Below are 20,848 nucleotides of genomic sequence, written 5' to 3'. Positions count from 1 at the left end.
CACAGCATCAGCAGCACTCACAGATCTCTGTGCTGCACATCCAATAATATCATTAATGTCAATGTTTGAATGTTTTTAGAAGAAAAACTTGATCTGGTCACAGCGCTGAAAAACACCAAAGTGGCCCAGAGTCAAAATCATGGCGCAAATTATTGTTTCAGTCTAAACCCGGATTTCAGCAAATTAAATACATATTATAAATATCTAATGACTCATAACAATAAAACAGTCATGGCAAGAAGCACAAAGACCAACAGTAGGAAACACAAACCAACAATCTGACAGGAAAATCACATTTCTCTTCATTTCACTCATTTTGTCTCATTTTAAAATGAACGTAAATCTCAGTTTCAATATATGTTGAATGTTTTTTAGTCCCACATTTGATTAAGTTTTTATTAACAGACAAATTAACTATAACAGTTCCTGCAGGCTGAAATGATCATCAATGAAATGAAGGTCTTAAAATGTTTAATTTTCCCATAAACTGGTTGAAAGTATTCAGATTATTTAGGTGGCATTTTTAAGACTATTATAAAAAAATAACCCTTAACATAAATTTGTTTTCTTTTCCCCAAGCACGCCCACCCAGTTTACCAGGTAACAGGTCACTACACGCGCGTCACGCCACGACCACAGCTGCGTTTGTTAGCTTAGCGCGAGCAGGAATCCTCACATCCATCAGCATCACTGCAGAAGAAGCGGTCACCTCCTCCGTCACTCACACTCGTGCTTTATTTTTCCCACCATCTGGTGTGACGACACCACTCACTGAGACGACGCCGTCACTATGAAACATTTTCACAGCAGCTTTGCGACACGATTTCTAAAACAGGAAACAGGAAATAAGCTGTTCCATAAGATTTTCATCCACTGCACACGTCAATCAACCTTTTTTTAAACGGCCTTTTTTAAACAAATCAAACTCAAATCAAAGTGTTTTATTGACAGAACTGATGTGAAAAACTTCAAAATAAAAACAGATTTTAGTGTGTGAGCCTCTAAAAACTCCACAATAAGACGACAGCAACAGAAAAAAACATGAAAAACACTCAAACTTCATGGTAACAGTAGAATTTAAAAATAGAATTTACAAGTAAAATAAGCGCAGCTGTAAAATGTTGATGCACAGAATAAAATAACTCCTCCCACCTCGCTGCAGAGCCGTAAACGAGCTCTCTGAGGGATCGATCACGTGATCAATGTGAGTCGCACAGCGTGAGAGGCTGATGATGTCATCAAACAGCTCCCATTGGAGGATTTTAACCGTGTGACGTAATAAAACATCACATGGTTAAAATCCTTCTACAGGCTCTGGTTGGTGCACATCCATCTTTTCCTCTGTTGTTTCTAAGCCTCCACCCGTCCTCCACTCCACCTCTCTGATCACTACAAGCGCTAATTAATGATTATTAATAAAAGCTGGAAAATGAAGTTTGAACGTCGGCGTGATTCTCACGGCGCTCGCAGCCAGAGCGAATCGCTGCGCCGAGAATAACCGCGCTGCTTGTTTCTGTTAAACTTTTGTTATTATCGTTACTGTTATTATAACACGAGCAGAACCACAGCGGCTCGAGGCCACGAGGACGGAGCGCCGCCGGGAGTCGAGTCTGTGGAGCTTCCTGTTAAAGAGGAGAGAGCGTGGATGTGAACAAACATGGCGTCAAAGGCTCCACTTACACTCTTAGTTTATTTCTAGAAGCTCCCGACAGGAAGTGATCACAGACATGCGCGACAGGGACAGAGAGGCGGGGGACATAAGAGGGGGAGGAGCCTGACTCCTGTCTGTGTGGCTCACCTGAGCAGAGCGAGCACAGACGCGCTCGTCATCAGCTGTGACGTAACACGAGTCTAAACTCACGTCACCAACGAGCCGAAGACGACGTCAGTGAAACAAAGTCTGCTTTCTGACTCTGAATATATTCCTGGCTGTGACCTCACGTCTCATCAGCCAATCAGCAGCAGGCGCGGTCTGAACGGTCATCAGTGGAGCAGCAGCCGTGGACGTGGAGCTCAGCTTAAAATCAGCAGCTCGTCTTAAATCTCGCTTTGATTCAACGTTTCAAACGTCGCTCTGTCCGCTTTCAGACGCTGACGTTAAGCTGTCGTCAGCAGACGTCAGAGCGCCCGCTGCTGATTGGTCGCTCCTCCGACACGCCCCTCTCACAGCGAAGCAGCTGATAACAGGCGGTCACACAGGAAGACCCCGAGCAGCTGATCCACAGCAGCTTCTTGTTTTTAGTGCAAAACAAAATATATTTTTGAAAATGAAGAAACACAAACAGGGAAACAAACATGTTTGATGTCAGTTATTAAACGTCTAAAAACATTTATTTAAATGAAGAAACGCTGAGAAAGAAAAAATCAAACAGATTCTGTTGAACATGTTTATTTGTCACAAACAGCAGAGTTTGAACAGCTTCAGGATCCTTCGAGTCTTTAACTGATCGAACGTTCGGCCTGAATTCATGAGCACAAAGAAAGGAGGGACGTCTCCCAGTGTGCTCGCTGCAGCCAGTATACTGGGATCACAGCGAGCATACTGGGATCGCAGCCAGTACTGGCTGCGATCCCAGTATGCTCGCTGTGATCCCAGTATACTGGCTGTGATGGACGTGAAACTTTGCCCATAAAACAAACAGGTCCATTATATCTCTGCTGGTGCTGTTAGTTTGTTCTCGCTCAGTTTGAAGAGCAAATAAAACATCTTTCCAAAATAAAACAAAACCTTTAGAAGATTTTCTGCAACAGAAGCTTCACAGATTCGACCAAAAGTTCTGAACAAAAGTGCAAAAACCAAAACGTGCGACAGATTCTGGTGACTCTTCCAGAAACTCCAGCTCACATCAGCGTCTGCTTTCAATCCAGCTTTGAGCCGTTTTCACATCAATTCTATCAACGAGTTTAAAGAAACTTCTTGAACTTTGTTGGTAATCAGATGCTCATCAGGTCGCCGCAGGTTTCATCCACCAAACGGCTCCAAACACAAACTGCATCTGGTGACGTGCTCGTGTTTCTCTGGAATAAAGATCCAATAGATTTGTTATTATTTTTAGAGCCACCAGAACAAACCAGTTTTCCCAGTGGGAGTGTGTGATGGAGACAACAGGACAGATGTTGAGTCTGAACTGTTGCTGATATTTAAAAGCACCAAACGCTGTGACATCATCTCCTGGAGCCACAGATGATGTTTAACTGGAGTTCTTCACAGAGAGCAGCTCAGCGTCTGTGTGGAGCAGCTGATTTACCAACATCATCATATTATCAAACCAATATTCAGACAAACAGATTTCCTCTTGGACAAATATCCTTGTTGTTCCATATAAAATAAGTGTGAGGCTCAAACTGTGTTTGTAGATGAGAGTCTGTGACGAGGAAGCCTGGCGATGAGAGGCCGACGTGTTCACGGGATTTTATCCAAAGTTACACACGAGAAAAACTCGATGCAGCGACTCAGAGAGGAAATGAACAGGTGCAGCGCTCAGGATGGAGGCGGGGCTTCTGATCAGCTGTTTGAGCCAGTTTATCTTAAATGTGCTGTTTAAAGTGTGGAAATCTGAAACGTTCAGCCCACCGTTTACATCGAGTTCATAAGAACTGTTTTTCTAATGTGACGTCTTCTGTTTGTCCTCATGAAGCTGAAGAGCAGCCTGTCAGTGTCTTTGTTTATTATGGAGGCGTCGAGCCAACGCTGCCTCAGGGACACCAGAGACTCCTGCTGTAGTCCAAACTCTTCCTCTCAGTGAGAGAGACGAATCTGTTTTAACTCTTTCTATAGGATCAAACTTTGATTCATTCTTTTGATCCTCAGTGATTCATATTCTTAAACATGAAGCTGTTTTTAATGGAGATGTTACAAAGGTCAGATTTGGAGCATCTGTGATGAGTTCACGTTTATTAATATTCAGGTAAAATCTGGAAGCTTTGGAGAAACTGTTCACTGCAGCAGCTCAGACTCCATCTTCATTTGTCTGAATCAGAGCGGTGTCGTCAGCTCGCTGTGATTAACTCTCTGCCAGTGACGGAGATCCTTTTACATCACCTGATTTTACACGTCTGATAAAAGCTGAGCCGCTAACAGGAGGAGGTGCAGAGAGGCGGAGCAGCCTCGTCTTCTTCCTCCATGCAGGTTAAATCTGTGGATGTAGCACCATCAGTTTATTACAGCTGTTACTGTTTGTGTGAAGAGTTTTGACTGAAGCAGAGAAATAATTACTGAAACTAAATGAGTTTAAAGATTGAAAGATGAAATGACGCTCTGCTGTATCAGAGGCTTTGTAGACGTCTGAAAACAGGAGGAATCATTACTGTTCATCATCTCTGGATAATCCAGATTATCTAGTCTGACGTTGATTTTTGTGTCTTTCTGCCTGAAGCCTGATTGTGTTTCATCAATAACTGAGTCCAGCATCATCTTTGTTCTGCAGCTACAATCAGAGCAGAAACAAACTGGACGCTGACTGTTGATCAATAAATGATCTTTGTCAGGTTTAGTCGGTGTAGTGAACCTCTGAGTCATGGTGGTGGCAGCTGCTCGTTTTCTAACCTTCAGACTTCAGAAAGAAAAGGAGACGACTGGTTAGAGACGACTTTGTGACGTTTAGATGTCAGACCGTCAGCACCTGCTGGATCCACAGCAGCTTCCTGACAGCAGCTCGACTCGCTCGCCGTCTCCCTGCAGCGTTCACGCATGCGTCAGGTGGTGTCGCTCGCCCTCTCCTCACCTGCTCGCTCCACCTGTTGATCCTCTGAGCTTTTTCCTGTGGTCACTCTCTCTCCTCCTCACTGGCTCCAAAGCGTGAGCTGTAAGGTGTGTGGGCGGGGCATCAAAACAGCTGTCGGCTTCAACTTCCGCCATTTTATAGTGTTTGATGAGCTCACCTCTTCCGCCATTTTGTAGTTTTTGATGAGCTCACCTCTTCCGCCATTTTGTAGTTTTTAATGAGCTCACCTCTTCCGCCATTTTGTAGTTTTTAATGAGCTCACCTCTTCCGCCATTTTGTAGTTTTTAATGAGCTCACCTCTTCCGCCATTTTGTAGTTTTTGATGAGCTCACCTCTTCCGCCATTTTGTAGTTTTTAATGAGCTCACCTCTTCCGCCATTTTATAGTGTTTGATGAGCTCACCTCTTCCGCCATTTTAGAGTGTTTGATGAGCTCGCCTCTCCTGGGAGCGCTGCCCAACCAGCTGACCTGGTGACGTAATGAGCGCTGTAACGACCACCAATCAGCGAGCAGGAAAATGACTATAAACAAGAATCACTTTGAATCCAACGCTTCTCTCAGAATAAATCACAACGCTCTTAATTTTGTGTCAAAGCTGTAAAATGTGCTGTTTCACGTCCTCTTTAACTCGACATGTTTCCTCACTTTGACCCAAAAAACTCACAGCGACTAAATCCTCAAGTAAAAAACTTTAATCAACTTTCAGTCGTACAAAATAAATGAGACGAACTGAATTAAAAATACTGACGCTCATCTCCAAAATCATCCACAGTACAGACATAATTACATGATCACAGCCCTGTGGTATCGTCCAGGCCAACATTCAACACTTTTCCAATTCGTCTGGTTAAGAAATGATGTAAAAATCGCCATTTAATGAATCAGGACGCAGTAAAGGTTGGCGAAAACCCCGCCAGGAAACCGTAAACCGACATTTTTGGCGGGGTCATTGAATGCTGCATTAGACATCACGGGTGTGCGCAGCATTTAAGAGCTGCGGAAAAAACAGCGCTCTTGCTCGGTCACTGAGCTGCTTTACCCGGCGCTCAGTGACAGCTGTGAGGCGTTTTCTTAAACTATGCGGGGCCTCCTCGTGTTTCTCATCCACTGTAGTTAAACTCCAATCAAAGAAGAAGGAGCGCAGACACCAACTCATCCCTCAGTCCGGTAAAGTGATCGCTTACATTTGCCTATTTGACACCAGCAGCACTGACTAACAACGGGCTGTGAGGCCTTTCCTCTCTGCACATGTTACTCAGGGCCGCTGATCAATGATCGTGACAGTTTGCGTGTTTATAATCAGACACTGACCTCACGGCCCGTGTTAGTCGGTGGTGTTAGCGTCAGTCATTATGCAGATGTCCTGTTTCAACGTTGGGGAAACCTGCAGTCAGCTGAGGCTGAAGACGTCATTTAGATGAGCGATGAAACGTTTCTCCCGCTGAAATCGCGACGTCCAGATGAACAGCATCAACTTTTTTTGGACTGTTTGTTCCACAAAGACCGTTCTGCGTTTGTTCGGGTCTGAAACGCTGTTTTTCTCCGCGCTGAAATGTTGCGCAGCCGCGTGACGTACAAAGGGGCGTTCAATGACCGAAAAAATCCGTCGTTTTTTTCACCGCTCATAAGGAGGAGTCCTGGTGTGGTTTTCGTTGATTATTAGGGCGTCCTGATTTATTAAACAGCGATTTTTACATCATTTCTTTACCAGAGGGGTTGGAAAAGTGGCAAATTTTGGCCTGTGTGGCTCGTAACTCTACATGTTGACATAAAGAAAATATCTGATGATGCACTGAGGCGTTTCTCGTGGCTTTGAGAGCAGCGGCGTTATAAAAAAAGGCCTCATATCATCCTCACCTGTAGACTGTCTGCTCTCACCACAACATCAGCGGCACTCACAGATCTCTGTGCTGCACATCCAATAATATCATCAGTGTGAATGTTTGAATGTTTTTAGAGGAAAAACTTGATCTGGTCACAATGCTGAAAAACACCAAAGTGTCCCAGAGTCAAAATCATGGCGCAAATTATTGTTTCAGTCTAAACCCGGATTTCAGCAAATTAAATACATATTATAAATATCTAATGACTCATAACAATAAAACAGTCATGGCAAGAAGCACAAAGACCAACAGTAGGAAACACAAACCAACAATCTGACAGGAAAATCACATTTCTCTTCATTTCACTCATTTTGTCTCATTTTAAAATGAACGTAAATCTCAGTTTCAATATATGTTGAATGTTTTTTAGTCCCACATTTGATTAAGTTTTTATTATCAGACAAATTAACTATAACAGTTCCTGCAGGCTGAAATTACCATCAATGAAATGAAGGTCTTAAAATGCTTCGATTTTCCCATAAACTGGTTGAAAGTATTCAGATTATTTAGGTGGCATTTTTAAGACTATTATAAAAAAATAACCCTTAACATAAATTTGTTTTCTTTTCCCCAAACACGCCCACCCAGTTTACCAGGTAACAGGTCACTGCACGCGCGTCACGCCACGACCACAGCTGCGTTTCTTAGCTTCGCGCGAGCGGGAATCCTCACATCCATCTTTTCTTCTGTTATTTTTAAGCCTCGCCTGAGCAGAGCGAGCACAGACGCGCTCGTCATCAGCTGTGACGTAACACGAGTCTAAACTCACGTCACCAACGAGCCGAAGACGACGTCAGTGAAACAAAGTCTGCTTTCTGACTCTGAATATATCCCTGGCGCGCTGTGACCTCATATCTTATCAGCCAATCAGCAGCAGGCGCGGTTTAAACGGTCATCAGTGGAGCAGCCGTGGACGTGGAGCTCAGCTTAAAATCAGCGGCTTGTCTTAAATCTCGCTTTGATTCACGTTTCAAACGCCGCTCTGTCCGCTTTCAGACGCTGACGTTAAGCTGTCGTCAGCAGACGTCAGAGCGCCAGCTGCTGATTGGTCGCTCCTCCGACACGCCCCTCTCACAGCGAAGCAGCTGATAACAGGCGGTCACACAGGAAGACCCCGAGCAGCTGATCCACAGCAGCTTCTTGTTTTTAGTGCAAAACAAAATATATTTTTGAAAATGAATAAACACAAACAGGGAAACAAACATGTTTGATGTCAGTTATTAAACGTCTAAAAACATTTATTTAAATGAAGAAACGCTGAGAAAGAAAAAATCAAACAGATTCTGTTGAACATGTTTGTTTGTCACAAACAGCAGAGTTTGAACAGCTTCAGGATCCTTCGAGTCTTTAACTGATCGAACGTTCGGCCTGAATTCATGAGCACAAAGAAAGGAGGGACGTCTCCCAGTGTGCTCGCTGCAGCCAGTATACTGGGATCACAGCGAGCATACTGGGATCGCAGCCAGTACTGGCTGCGATCCCAGTATGCTCGCTGTGATCCCAGTATACTGGCTGTGATGGACGTGAAACTTTGCCCATAAAACAACCAGGTCCATTATATCTCTGCTGGTGCTGTTAGTTTGTTCTCGCTCAGTTTGAAGAGCAAATAAAACATCTTTCCAAAATAAAACAAAACCTTTAGAAGATTTTCTGCAACAGAAGCTTCACAGATTCGACCAAAAGTTCTGAACAAAAGTGCAAAAACCAAAACGTGCGACAGATTCTGGGCGACTCTTCCAGAAACTCCAGCTCACATCAGCGTCTGCTTTCAATCCAGCTTTGAGCCGTTTTCACATCAATTCTATCAACGAGTTTAAAGAAACTTCTTGAACTTTGTTGGTAATCAGATGCTCATCAGGTCGCCGCAGGTTTCATCCACCAAACGGCTCCAAACACAAACTGCATCTGGTGACGTGCTCGTGTTTCTCTGGAATAAAGATCCAATAGATTTGTTATTATTTTTAGAGCCACCAGAACAAACCAGTTTTCCCAGTGGGAGTGTGTGATGGAGACAACAGGACAGATGTTGAGTCTGAACTGTTGCTGATATTTAAAAGCACCAAACGCTGTGACATCATCTCCTGGAGCCACAGATGATGTTTAACTGGAGTTCTTCACAGAGAGCAGCTCAGCGTCTGTGTGGAGCAGCTGATTTACCAACATCATCATATTATCAAACCAATATTCAGACAAACAGATTTCCTCTTGGACAAATATCCTTGTTGTTCCATATAAAATAAGTGTGAGGCTCAAACTGTGTTTGTAGATGAGAGTCTGTGACGAGGAAGCCTGGCGATGAGAGGCCGACGTGTTCACGGGATTTTATCCAAAGTTACACACGAGAAAAACTCGATGCAGCGACTCAGAGAGGAAATGAACAGGTGCGGCGCTCAGGATGGAGGCGGGGCTTCTGATCAGCTGTTTGAGCCAGTTTATCTTAAATGTGCTGTTTAAAGTGTGGAAATCTGAAACGTTCAGCCCACCGTTTACATCGAGTTCATAAGAACTGTTTTTCTAATGTGACGTCTTCTGTTTGTCCTCATGAAGCTGAAGAGCAGCCTGTCAGTGTCTTTGTTTATTATGGAGGCGTCGAGCCAACGCTGCCTCAGGGACACCAGAGACTCCTGCTGTAGTCCAAACTCTTCCTCTCAGTGAGAGAGACGAATCTGTTTTAACTCTTTCTATAGGATCAAACTTTGATTCATTCTTTTGATCCTCAGTGATTCATATTCTTAAACATGAAGCTGTTTTTAATGGAGATGTTACAAAGGTCAGATTTGGAGCATCTGTGATGAGTTCACGTTTATTAATATTCAGGTAAAATCTGGAAGCTTTGGAGAAACTGTTCACTGCAGCAGCTCAGACTCCATCTTCATTTGTCTGAATCAGAGCGGTGTCGTCAGCTCGCTGTGATTAACTCTCTGCCAGTGACGGAGATCCTTTTACATCACCTGATTTTACACGTCTGATAAAAGCTGAGCCGCTAACAGGAGGAGGTGCAGAGAGGCGGAGCAGCCTCGTCTTCTTCCTCCATGCAGGTTAAATCTGTGGATGTAGCACCATCAGTTTATTACAGCTGTTACTGTTTGTGTGAAGAGTTTTGACTGAAGCAGAGAAATAATTACTGAAACTAAATGAGTTTAAAGATTGAAAGATGAAATGACGCTCTGCTGTATCAGAGGCTTTGTAGACGTCTGAAAACAGGAGGAATCATTACTGTTCATCATCTCTGGATAATCCAGATTATCTAGTCTGACGTTGATTTTTGTGTCTTTCTGCCTGAAGCCTGATTGTGTTTCATCAATAACTGAGTCCAGCATCATCTTTGTTCTGCAGCTACAATCAGAGCAGAAACAAACTGGACGCTGACTGTTGATCAATAAATGATCTTTGTCAGGTTTAGTCGGTGTAGTGAACCTCTGAGTCATGGTGGTGGCAGCTGCTCGTTTTCTAACCTTCAGACTTCAGAAAGTAAAGGAGACGACTGGTTAGAGGCGACTGGTTAGAGGCGACTTTGTGACGTTCAGAATCAGACCGTCAGTAGCAGCTTCCTGACAGCAGCTCGACTCGCTCGCCGTCTCCCTGCAGCGTTCACGCATGCGTCAGGTGGTGTCGCTCGCCCTCTCCTCACCTGTTCGCTCCACCTGTTGATCCTCTGAGCTGTTTCCTGTGGTCACTCTCTCTCCTCCTCACTGGCTCCAAAGCGTGAGCTGTAAGGTGTGTGGGCGGAGCATCAAAACAGCTGCTGGCTTCATCTTCCACCATTTTATAGTGTTTGATGAGCTCACCTCTTCCACCATTTTATAGTGTTTGATGAGCTCACCTCTTCCGCCATTTTGTAGTTTTTGATCAGCTCACCTCTTCCGCCATTTTATAGTGTTTGATCAGCTCACCTCTTCCGCCATTTTGTAGTTTTTGATGAGCTCACCTCATCCACCATTTTATAGTTTTTGATGAGCTCACCTCATCCACCATTTTATAGTTTTTGATGAGCTCACCTCATCCGCCATTTTATAGTTTTTGATGAGCTCACCTCATCCACCATTTTGTAGTTTTTGATGAGCTCACCTCATCCACCATTTTATAGTTTTTGATGAGCTCACCTCATCCGCCATTTTATAGTTTTTGATGAGCTCACCTCTTCCGCCATTTTATAGTGTTTGATCAGCTCACCTCTTCCGCCATTTTGTAGTTTTTGATGAGCTCACCTCATCCGCCATTTTATAGTTTTTGATGAGCTCACCTCATCCGCCATTTTATAGTTTTTGATGAGCTCACCTCTTCCGCCATTTTATAGTGTTTGATGAGCTCACCTCTTCCGCCATTTTGTAGTTTTTGATGAGCTCACCTCATCCGCCATTTTATAGTGTTTGATGAGCTCACCTCTTCCGCCATTTTATAGTGTTTGATGAGCTCACCTCTTCCGCCATTTTGTAGTTTTTGATGAGCTCACCTCTTCCGCCATTTTGTAGTTTTTGATGAGCTCGCCTCTCCTGGGAGCGCTGCCCAACCAGCCGACCTGGTGACGTAATGAGTGCTGTAACGACCACAAATCAGCGAGCAGGAAAATGACTATAAACAAGAATCACTTTGAATCCAACGTTTCTCTCAGAATAAATCACAACGCTCTTAATTTTGTGTCAAAGCTGTAAAATGTGCTGTTTCACGTCCTCTTTAACTCGACATGTTTCCTCACTTTGACCCAAAAAACTCACAGCGACTAAATCCTCAAGTAAAAAAACTTTAATCAACTTTCAGTCGTACAAAATAAATGAGACGAGCTGAATTAAAAACACTGAGGCTCATCTCCTAAATCATCCACAGTACAGACATAATTACATGATCACAGCAGGCCCTGTGGTATCGTCCAGGCCAACATTCAACACTTTTCCAATTCGTCTGGTTAAGAAATGATGTAAAAATCGCCATTTAATAAATCAGGACGCTGTAAAGGTTGGCGAAAACCCCGCCAGGACACCACATTTAGCGCCGACGGGTGGTGTTTGAAAGCCTTCATATGAGCAGCAAAAAAAACGACATTTTTGAGGGGTCAGTGAACGCTGCATTGGACGTCACGGGTGTGCGCGACGTTTAAGAGCCGCGGAAAAAACAGCGCTCTCGCTCGGTCACTGAGCTGCTTTACCCGGCGCTCAGTGACAGCTGTGAGGCGTTTTCTTAAACTATGCGGGGCCTCCTCGTGTTTCTCATCCACTGTAGTTAAACTCCAATCAAAGAAGAAGGAGCGCAGACACCAACTCATCCCTCAGTCCGGTAAAGTGATCGCTTACATTTGCCTATTTGATCACCAGCAGCACTGACTAACAACGGGCTGTGAGGCCGTTCCTCAACTCTCTGCACATGTTACTCAGGGCCGCTGATCAATGATCGTGACAGTTTGCGTGTTTATAATCAGACACTGACCTCACGGCCCGTGTTAGTCGGTGGTGTTAGCGTCAGTCATTATGCAGATGTCCTGTTTCAACGTTGGGGAAACCTGCAGTCAGCTGAGGCTGAAGACGTCATTTAGATGAGCGATGAAACGTTTCTCCCGCTGAAATCGCGACGTCCAGATGAACAGCATCAACTTTTTTTGGACTGTTTGTTCCACAAAGACCGTTCTGCGTTTGTTCGGGTCTGAAACGCTGTTTTTCCTACGCGCTGAAATGTTGCGCAGCCGCGTGACGTACAAAGCGGCGTTCAGTGACCGAAAACATCCGTCGTTTTTTTCACCGCTCATAAGGAGGAGTCCTGGTGTGGTTTTCGTTCATTATTAGGGCGTCCTGATTTATTGAACAGCGATTTTTACATCATTTCTTTACCAGAGGGGTTGGAAAAGTGGCAGATTTTGGCCTGTGTGGCTCGTAACTCTACATGTTGACATAAAGAAAATATCTGATGATGCACTGAGGCGTTTCTCGTGGCTTTGAGAGCAGCGACGTTATAAAAAAAGGCCTCATATCTTCCTCACCTGTAGACTGTCTGCTCTCACCACAGCATCAGCGGCACTCACAGATCTCTGTGCTACACATCCAATAATATCATCAGTGTGAATGTTTTAATGTTTTTAGAGGAAAAACTTGATCTGGTCACAGCGCTGAAAAACACCAAAGTGTCCCAGCATGGAGTCAAATTCAAAGTCTGAATTATTGTTTCAGTCCTCTGCTCTTAGTAAATGTAATAAAAATGACAACGTGGTTTTAAAGTCTTAGAGGAACCTTTTTCACCTTTCTGTCAGGTCACAGCACAAGAAATTAACTGATTTTTCAAAAGGTATTCCTTGCATAGTGATCAATGGTGACATGAAGCATTTCCTGGAGCCTGAAATACTGTAAGTAGAACTCCAGATTAGATTAACATCACATGATCATATTAAACAGAGACACCTCTAGAAAAACCTCAGGACAGTCTGGTGTTTAGTTTCTCACAGGAAGTTGCTCCACCTACAACAGCAGAGATAAACTGTGCAGTGATATCTCTGCAGGCAGGACGTAGATGTGCTAACAGGAGAAAATGAATTCTGTTTTTTCCCAGTGTCTTTTTCTAAAATCTACATTGTTAATGATGATTGGTTTTAAAAATCTTCCACTGAGACAAAAGCAGCCATAAATGTAGATCCTCTATATGTTGATCACGTCTCTGTGTCAGTGTCAGTCTTTAGTGCAGTCTCTCTCTGGTTCACTGCAGTCTTTGTCTCTGTTTTTCTGTCAGGTGCTCACATTGTCCAGCAGATGTACGGCTGTGAATGGGATGATGACACAGGTGAAGTGACTGGATATGATCAGTTTGGCTATGATGGAGAGGACTTCTTAATCTCTAACATGAAGACAGAGACGTGGGTTGCTCCTGTACAACAGGCTGTCATCACCAAAAACAAGTGGGACAGTAACAGAGCTAAAATCACACAGGACAAGAACTACTTCACCAAGCTTTGTCCTGAGTGGCTGAAGAAGTATGTGAACTATGGGAGGAGCTCTCTGATGAAAACAGGTAAAATCACATGACCAGAATTAGAGCGATAACAAAAAGTCATATGTGTCAGTTTATTATTACAATTAATATAATTACACTTTGCATGGCATTTTGATAAAAAAAATTTTTTAATTAATTTTATAAAGTACATCATATCAAAAAGAAATCAGTATGCTTTTAATAATAATAATAATCTTCTTTTAAAGTTGCTCCTGGTCGCCACAGCAGATCATCTTCCACAGTTTTAGCTTTGATAAACTCATTTCTAATCCTTCTCACTTCTTATGAAAATTTTAATATCATCAGTTCTGCCTCCTGTATTTTTCTCCGTGCCACCATCTCCAAACCATAAATCATAGCAGGTCTCACTGCCAATGTTCCCTCTAAGCTGCGCACGTGCGCAATTGCGCACTGCCGGCACGGTCTCTGCGCACAGAAAATCTGTGTTGCGCACAAAAAAAAAATCTAACCTGAATTGAAATGAAAATTAATACTTTAACAATTCTGTTTTGCAGTGTTAGTCAGTAAGTGACTGGCTGCTCCCGTGTGGGAGAACGATGCCACCTTATCCCATAGTCCAGCCAATGATGCGATTCACATTCGTATATACGCAGCTAATCAACGTGGTTGACAGGCTATGACAGCGTCCTTATGTGCCGACACCGGTGTTTTAGCTAGCAAAGCGGCGTGGCTGATGTGGAGTGAAGCCACGTTAATGACAACGTGTACAACCATTGGAGATGTGAGCAGGACAGACAGAACAACTGACGGAAAAAGTGTGGACTTTATACCAGTTTTTAAATTGTGTTGATAGGCCACGTAAAACCAGAGTTATGATAAAAATATATGTAATGTTTGGTTTTCTTCCTGAATACTATCGTTGTTTATATTTACTGCGGGAAGAAACGGTAAAAACGGCGTTTTATAAGGAAAACGCTCGAGAGCCTGTGAGCAAAAACCAAAAACACCCCCCACCCTTTCCTATTGGTCGAAAAAAGTACCATGTGCACCAATCAAAAAATGATATGGCAAGTTGTTAAGAAACGGGGGGGAGTTTTAGGAGTGACGGTGGTGTTTAGAGATGTGAGAGATTTGAGACGTTTAGCGCAAATCTTGTGTTGTAGTGTGTAGTGTAGTCAATAGTTTTGTTGTGTGTGTCAGAACAATGAGGCGACTGCTGAATGTTACAGGTGTTACAGCAGTGATACATCTCCTGTTGTCAGGCCTGCAGGTATCAGGCTGTTGTTCTCCTTTATCTCATAGTGGACAGAAATTATTTTTTGGAGTGGCACAAATAATTTGTGTGGCATCAAATTTGATGCAGAACAGCTGATTGTTCTGTAAATAGTTTGAAATGTTTATTTAAAAAAACGCCTTGGCTGCATTTTTAGGTAAACAGCTGCAAAAAACTTTGTTTGCATAACTCAGTTACTTTTTTGAAGAAGTAACTATATAATTAATTGCCCAACATTGGGTCATTATATACTATATTTTGCAGACAGAGAGTTACAGGACTCTCTCCCAGACCACAGACTCATAATACAAGTCAGAGCTTTATGAAAAAAAAGAAAGAAAGAAAGTTGTGTTTTCAAAATTGGAGTTCAAGTTATTTTTCCTTCCAATAGTGTTAACATACTACACAGGCCATGAACAAGATTTTTTTTTTAATTTTCATTATAAGTGGGCTAAAGCAGTTAATTAAAAGTAGTCTAGCAGAAATGTAAATGCTGTAATTTGATTATTTTAATAAACATGTAACTTGGATGGATTCGATGCTGGCGTGACCACAGTGCACACGTCTGATGTCGCTCACAGTGGTCCAAGGGATCGCTCAGGGAGTTTGTGTGTTCGCTCAGACACATGAAAAATTAGAGGGAACATTGCTCACTGCCATCTTGTAAACCTTCCTTTACACTTTTGCTCGTCTCCATCCTCTCCACCTTTTCTCCACTCTTTTCTTCACCTCTCTTCTGCACTGTGCATCTCTCCAGCTCAAATACAAAAAGTAATAATGCAGAAAGATTGAACTGTTTGTCTTTACTCCACAGATGTCCCCTCAGTGTCTCTCCTCCAGAAGTCTTCCTCCTCTCCAGTCACCTGCCACGCTACAGGTTTCTATCCTAACAGAGCCGAGATGGTCTGGAAAAAAGATGGAGAGGAGTTTCATGAGGGTGTGCACAAAGGAGAGATTCTCACCAACAATGACGGGACCTTCCAGATGAGTGTTGACCTGGATGTCTCATCAGTCAAACCTGAAGACTGGCACAGATACAGATGTGTGTTTCAGCTCTCTGGTGTGAACAAGGACATCGTCACCAAACTGAACAAAGCAGATATCAAGACTAATGAAGGTAAGTCTGGATTCAGAATGAGATGATAAACATGGGAAACACACACTTAAATTACTGCAATAGCCCTGTAGCTCATGTTGGATGGGAAAATCTGTTTGCTTGGGTTTTCTTTCTGTCAGCTTCTGTCAGAATAATTTTAAGGCCTAAATCAGTTTAGATCAAAATGTGGTTTTCCACCACATTTTTTCCTTGCTGAACATTGACGAATTTCAAACTTGTTCATTTGTGGCAACTGATTAGCAATTAAAATCTCTGTATTTTACCTGACGAAAGGACAGTTTTAGAAGATTATATAGTACATGGGGTGAAACCTTGTATATGTTAAAAAACTGCCAGATTCAAATCTATTGGCAATATTCTAAAATTAAATTTAATGTCAGAACTTTTATTGTTGGAATGAAAACAAAAATTAGTTGGACAAATATGTAGTGACCATAAAAGAAGCTGTTGTACATGATTAATATGTGGTTGGAAAGTTTTTGTTCTCACCTTTTGTCGGTTCTTTCATCTACAGAAAGTTCCTTCTCCATGATCATCCCTATTGTTGTTGCTGTGGTTGTTCTTGCTGCCATCACTGTGATCGGATTCATTATTTACAAAAAGAAGACAGGTGAGAAACAAACTTCCTGGATTTCTCTTGTATAGGCAAGGCAAGTTTATTTATATAGCACAATTCAACAACAAGGTGATTCAAAGTGCTTTACAGAGACATTAAAAACAAAAACAAATAAAAAGCATGATTTAAAATTGATTAAGACAAACAAACAAACAAACAAACAAAACAGTATTTAAAATCAAAAATCAAAACAGTAGATAAAATCAGAACAGTAGATAAAATCAAAACAGTAGATAAAGTCAGTAGTTAAAATGTAAGTTTTGAAATTTAAGCTTAAAAGTGTGGATTTGGTGCTTTATTCAAAAGCAGCTGAGAACAGGTGAGTCTTCAACCTGGATTTAAATAAACTGAGTGTTTCAGCTGATCTGAGGCTTTCTGGGAGTTTGTTCCAGATATATGGAGCATAAAAGCTGAATGCAGCTTCTCCGTGTCTGGTTCTGACTCTGGGAACTGATAAAAAACCGGATCCAGATGACCTGAGGGATCTGGAAGGTTCATACTGGGTCAGGAGGTCACTGATGTATTTTGGTCCTAAACCATTCAGAGCTTTATAAACCAGCATCAGAACTTTAAAGTCTATCCTCTGACGGACAGGCAGCCAGTGTAAAGACCTCAGAGCTGGACTGATGTGGTCCACTTTTTTGGTCTTAGTGAGGACTCGAGCAGCAGAGTTCTGAATGAGCTGTAGTTGTCTGACTGATTTTTTAGGTAGACCTGTAAAGATGCTGTTACAGTAATCAAGCCTGCTAAAGATGAATGCATGGACTAGTTTTTCCAGGTCCTGTTGAGACATCAGATCTTTTATCCTTGAAATATTCTTGAGGTGATAGTAAGCCGATTTTGTTATTGTCTTAATGTGTTTTTCTAAGTTTAGGTCTGCATCCATCACTACACCCAAATTTCTCGCCTGGTTGGTGGTTTTTAGGTGTATAGATTGAAGTTCTCTGGTGACCTGTAATCGTTTTTCTTTGGCACCAAAGACTATTACTTCAGTTTTGTTTTTGTTTAGCTGGAGAAAATTGTGGCACAACCAGTCATTAATTTCCTCAATGCATTTACCAAGAGCCTGTACAGGGCCTCGGTCTCCTGGTGACATTGTGATATATATTTGTGTGTCATCTGCATAGCTATGATAGTTTATTTTGTTGTTCTTTATAATCTGTGCCAGTGGGAGCATGTAAATGTTAAACAGAAGGGGTCCCAAGATGGAACCTTGGGGAACTCCACATGTGATACTTGTCTGCTCAGATGTGAAGTTACCTATTGATACAAAGTATTTCCTGTTTTCTAAGTATGTTTTGAACCAGTTTAGTACAGTCCCTGAAAGACCTGCCCAGTTCTCCAGTCGTATAATGCAAACAATAAAAAATAATAATGATAGTAAGAGTAATATAACTTAATTGAAGTCATTATTAACAGTTTTCAAAAGAAAACAAACAATGCACACAGGATTAAACAGGTAACAACCAAAAGCAGTGTAAGCTGAGTCTTCAGGTTAATATTTAAGTATTTTAACACTTTCTCTGCCAGCAGGGTGCTAGCACTTTTAAATACTCAATATATTAAAAGTGGTATTCATTAATCATACTTCGTCAAATATGGAGATAATACTTACATGTATGTTGCGTATTTCATAACTTAACCCTGCATTTCTCTGCAATATACCACTTTTGTCCAGTTACTTCACTTTTTCTTCTTGTCTGTTATTTACTTTTTTCTGCATCATCTTTCTTTGTTTTGATATGGTTTGTTTATTTTACACCTGAGCTACAGTTTGGGTGTCAGGGAACAAAATAACCACCAACTCAGTTATTGAAACCCAAACATTGTTTCTCTTTTCTTAAACATCAACTCTGCCAAACAAACACAAATGGGTTTTGTCAGTAAGCTCCTTATAAAAACTGCCTATGAGTTTAGAATGATTCTGATTCAATAATATATACGTACAGCTGTCAAAATTAAATTAGTAAGTACAAATGTTTCACTATTCTGACTATAATTTTATATGAGCACATTTTGTGTTCAAAGTCAGAATATATGTCTATAAACACATTAGTGAGTAAGCCCACTGTCTGTTTTTAATTTTACAAATTAAGTTAATGCTTTTGTTCAGATTGCAAAATGAAAATATGAAATTATGTTTCATGCGTTGCATAATACATGAAAAAAATATAAAATTTATGATGAATTACTAAAATGATGTATTTTTTCCTTTTTATTTCAGACAAACGTCCCCCATCTCGTAAGTTAAACTTTGTCACTTTTCTTTTGGATCTCTTATCCACACTCAATTAAAAAGGGTTTCTGTACTTTAATCTAAACAGTCTTTCAGGGCTGTTTCCTGTTGTGTTCGATTGTTGTAAAAGTGACAGATGAGAGCAGGATGTGGACTAACATTGTGTTTCTGACCTACAGCTGTAGAGAACCGTGAAGTCAAGGAGCAAATGCTTCCTCAAGCCTAAACCACAAACAGCTCTGCACACAGTGAGTTACTTCATATTTGTGTCTCATGTTTTATCTTTCTTTTTAAAGCTTATGTAAAATACTGTGGCTGTAATAAAAACTCATTTTTTAAAAAGAACCAAAAAAAAGTGCTTTAGTATAACTTTAAATCATATAAGAGAAAGATGCTTTCAAAAACAGTTTCATGCAATTATTTAACTAAATTAAAACAAATGAGTTAATTCCATTTAGAAACATATGAAGTAAATACTCGATTGAATCAGTATTTTTGATCTTAATGAAACTGTAAATGGGTTATTTGTGAATCTGAACAATCCTAACATTTATTGTGTTTCTTTTTATATCTTCAGGCTTATGGATAGATGGATAAAGAGAACCTGAAAGAAGACGTGATGTCAACTCATTCTTCTCCATAAACTGGAATTCATTGATTGTTCACATCATAAAATCTCTTAAAAAGATCTAAAATCTAAAATATAGTTGCAGATGCTGGTTAATCAAGAAGTTTGAAAATGAGTTGGCAAATGTTTAACATAAACATCATAATGGTGACATTAAATTATACTGATTTTGTTGTTTTCAGTTTTAAAAAAGTCACTTTAAAAAAAAAAAAGTTCTAACAAAGATATGACCACCTGGATAAACGTAAAACACAATAAAAACAATATGAAACAATGGAATCATCACAGCAGTTGTAGTACAATCATAATTAACCCTTTGTGTGTTCATCTTAACTCAAAAATCCAATAGTTTAGTGTTTCTGGGGTTTTCTTGTAAATTGTTGCATCACTCATGAATGCTGAGATTCCCTCACTCTCAGTGATAAACGAATCATAATATATTTCTAAATTTTGTACATGTTTACTTGTGTAGTTCGTAAAATTTGATTTAAAAGACAATCTTGTGTTGAATTCCAGGAGACCTTCAAAGATTTAACTTTATGTCTGATTTATTTCTTAATTAATGAAGATTATGTTTATTCTCTGTTGTTTGATTTAAGATATGTTTTGAGTTTTCTGATTTTAGAGTTTAGTTCAAGTTGAGATTCTGGAGGGTTGTGTGGGTTATGTTTTTAACACATTGGTGGGTGTGTTTCTGCTTATAGTTAAGGATTTTTCAAGGTTTTTCTCATTTGTCTGTAAACTTAAAAAAATTAATTAGGCAAATATATATCAGTAAAACGGCATTGCTCTTTCTCTCCTTTTCGTACTTTTGCTTGTCAATAAAGTTCCAAATAATCCAAATTTCTGTGACCTTTTTGTCATAAAATGTACACTTGGCTACAGTTTCATGAATACGGCCTAAATATTAATGGACTCGCTACAATTTAACTTGTGATAGTAGCTCAGTAAGCTTACATGTCATAGTGACAGCTCAGGTCCATTAAGTGTCCTTGTGATAAAGGACCCGACAGACATAGTGTTGAAAGATGGTTCAATGTTTATAGTTTTTTTTTTTTTTTTTTTTTTGGCTCCACTCTTTTGGTTGTGCAGCTTTGCAGCGGCTGTCTCTAGCACAGTATACAGCAAACCTGGGGTATTGACCAGCCAACTCCAAGAAGTGACTCACCTCGTTTTTGGTCTTGGGATGCCCTGCCCGCCTCCCAAGTGGTACTCCAGATACTGTACCTCCGTCCATCCAACTATACGCTTCTTTGGGTTGGAGACCTGCCTGCCTAAGGGACTCCAGGACTGCACCTGCTCCACATGCCCCAGGCGTCACTTTGTATGATGACACCATCCAAATAGAGGCAGAAAATGCAGCGTGAGGGTGCAGCACCTAGTCTAAAAGGTGCTGGAAGGTGGCAGGGACTCCAAACCATTCAAACAGAAGTGTGACAAA

The 20,848-nt window shown here is 41.2% G+C and overlaps 1 protein-coding gene across 1 annotated transcript in view; it reads left to right on the top strand.

The window, feature by feature from the left end:
* Positions 1-20,250, top strand: part of LOC135932732 (class I histocompatibility antigen, F10 alpha chain-like) — a 30,223-nt gene extending 9,973 nt beyond the window's left edge. The window contains exons 3-8 of the mRNA XM_065470334.1: positions 13,316-13,594; positions 15,625-15,927; positions 16,442-16,537; positions 18,768-18,785; positions 18,959-19,027; positions 19,357-20,250. Coding sequence (XP_065326406.1) covers positions 13,316-13,594; positions 15,625-15,927; positions 16,442-16,537; positions 18,768-18,785; positions 18,959-19,005 — 743 coding nt within the window. The 3' untranslated portion in view covers positions 19,006-19,027; positions 19,357-20,250. The remainder of the gene's footprint in view (positions 1-13,315; positions 13,595-15,624; positions 15,928-16,441; positions 16,538-18,767; positions 18,786-18,958; positions 19,028-19,356) is intronic.
* The last annotated feature ends 598 nt before the right edge of the window (positions 20,251-20,848 follow it).

The sequence above is a fragment of the Pelmatolapia mariae genome, linkage group LG22, assembly GCF_036321145.2.
Source record: "Pelmatolapia mariae isolate MD_Pm_ZW linkage group LG22, Pm_UMD_F_2, whole genome shotgun sequence".
NCBI lineage: Eukaryota > Metazoa > Chordata > Actinopteri > Cichliformes > Cichlidae > Pelmatolapia > Pelmatolapia mariae.
Note: the sequence above shows the minus strand (reverse complement) of the source record. Positions and strands in the feature narration are given on the sequence as shown.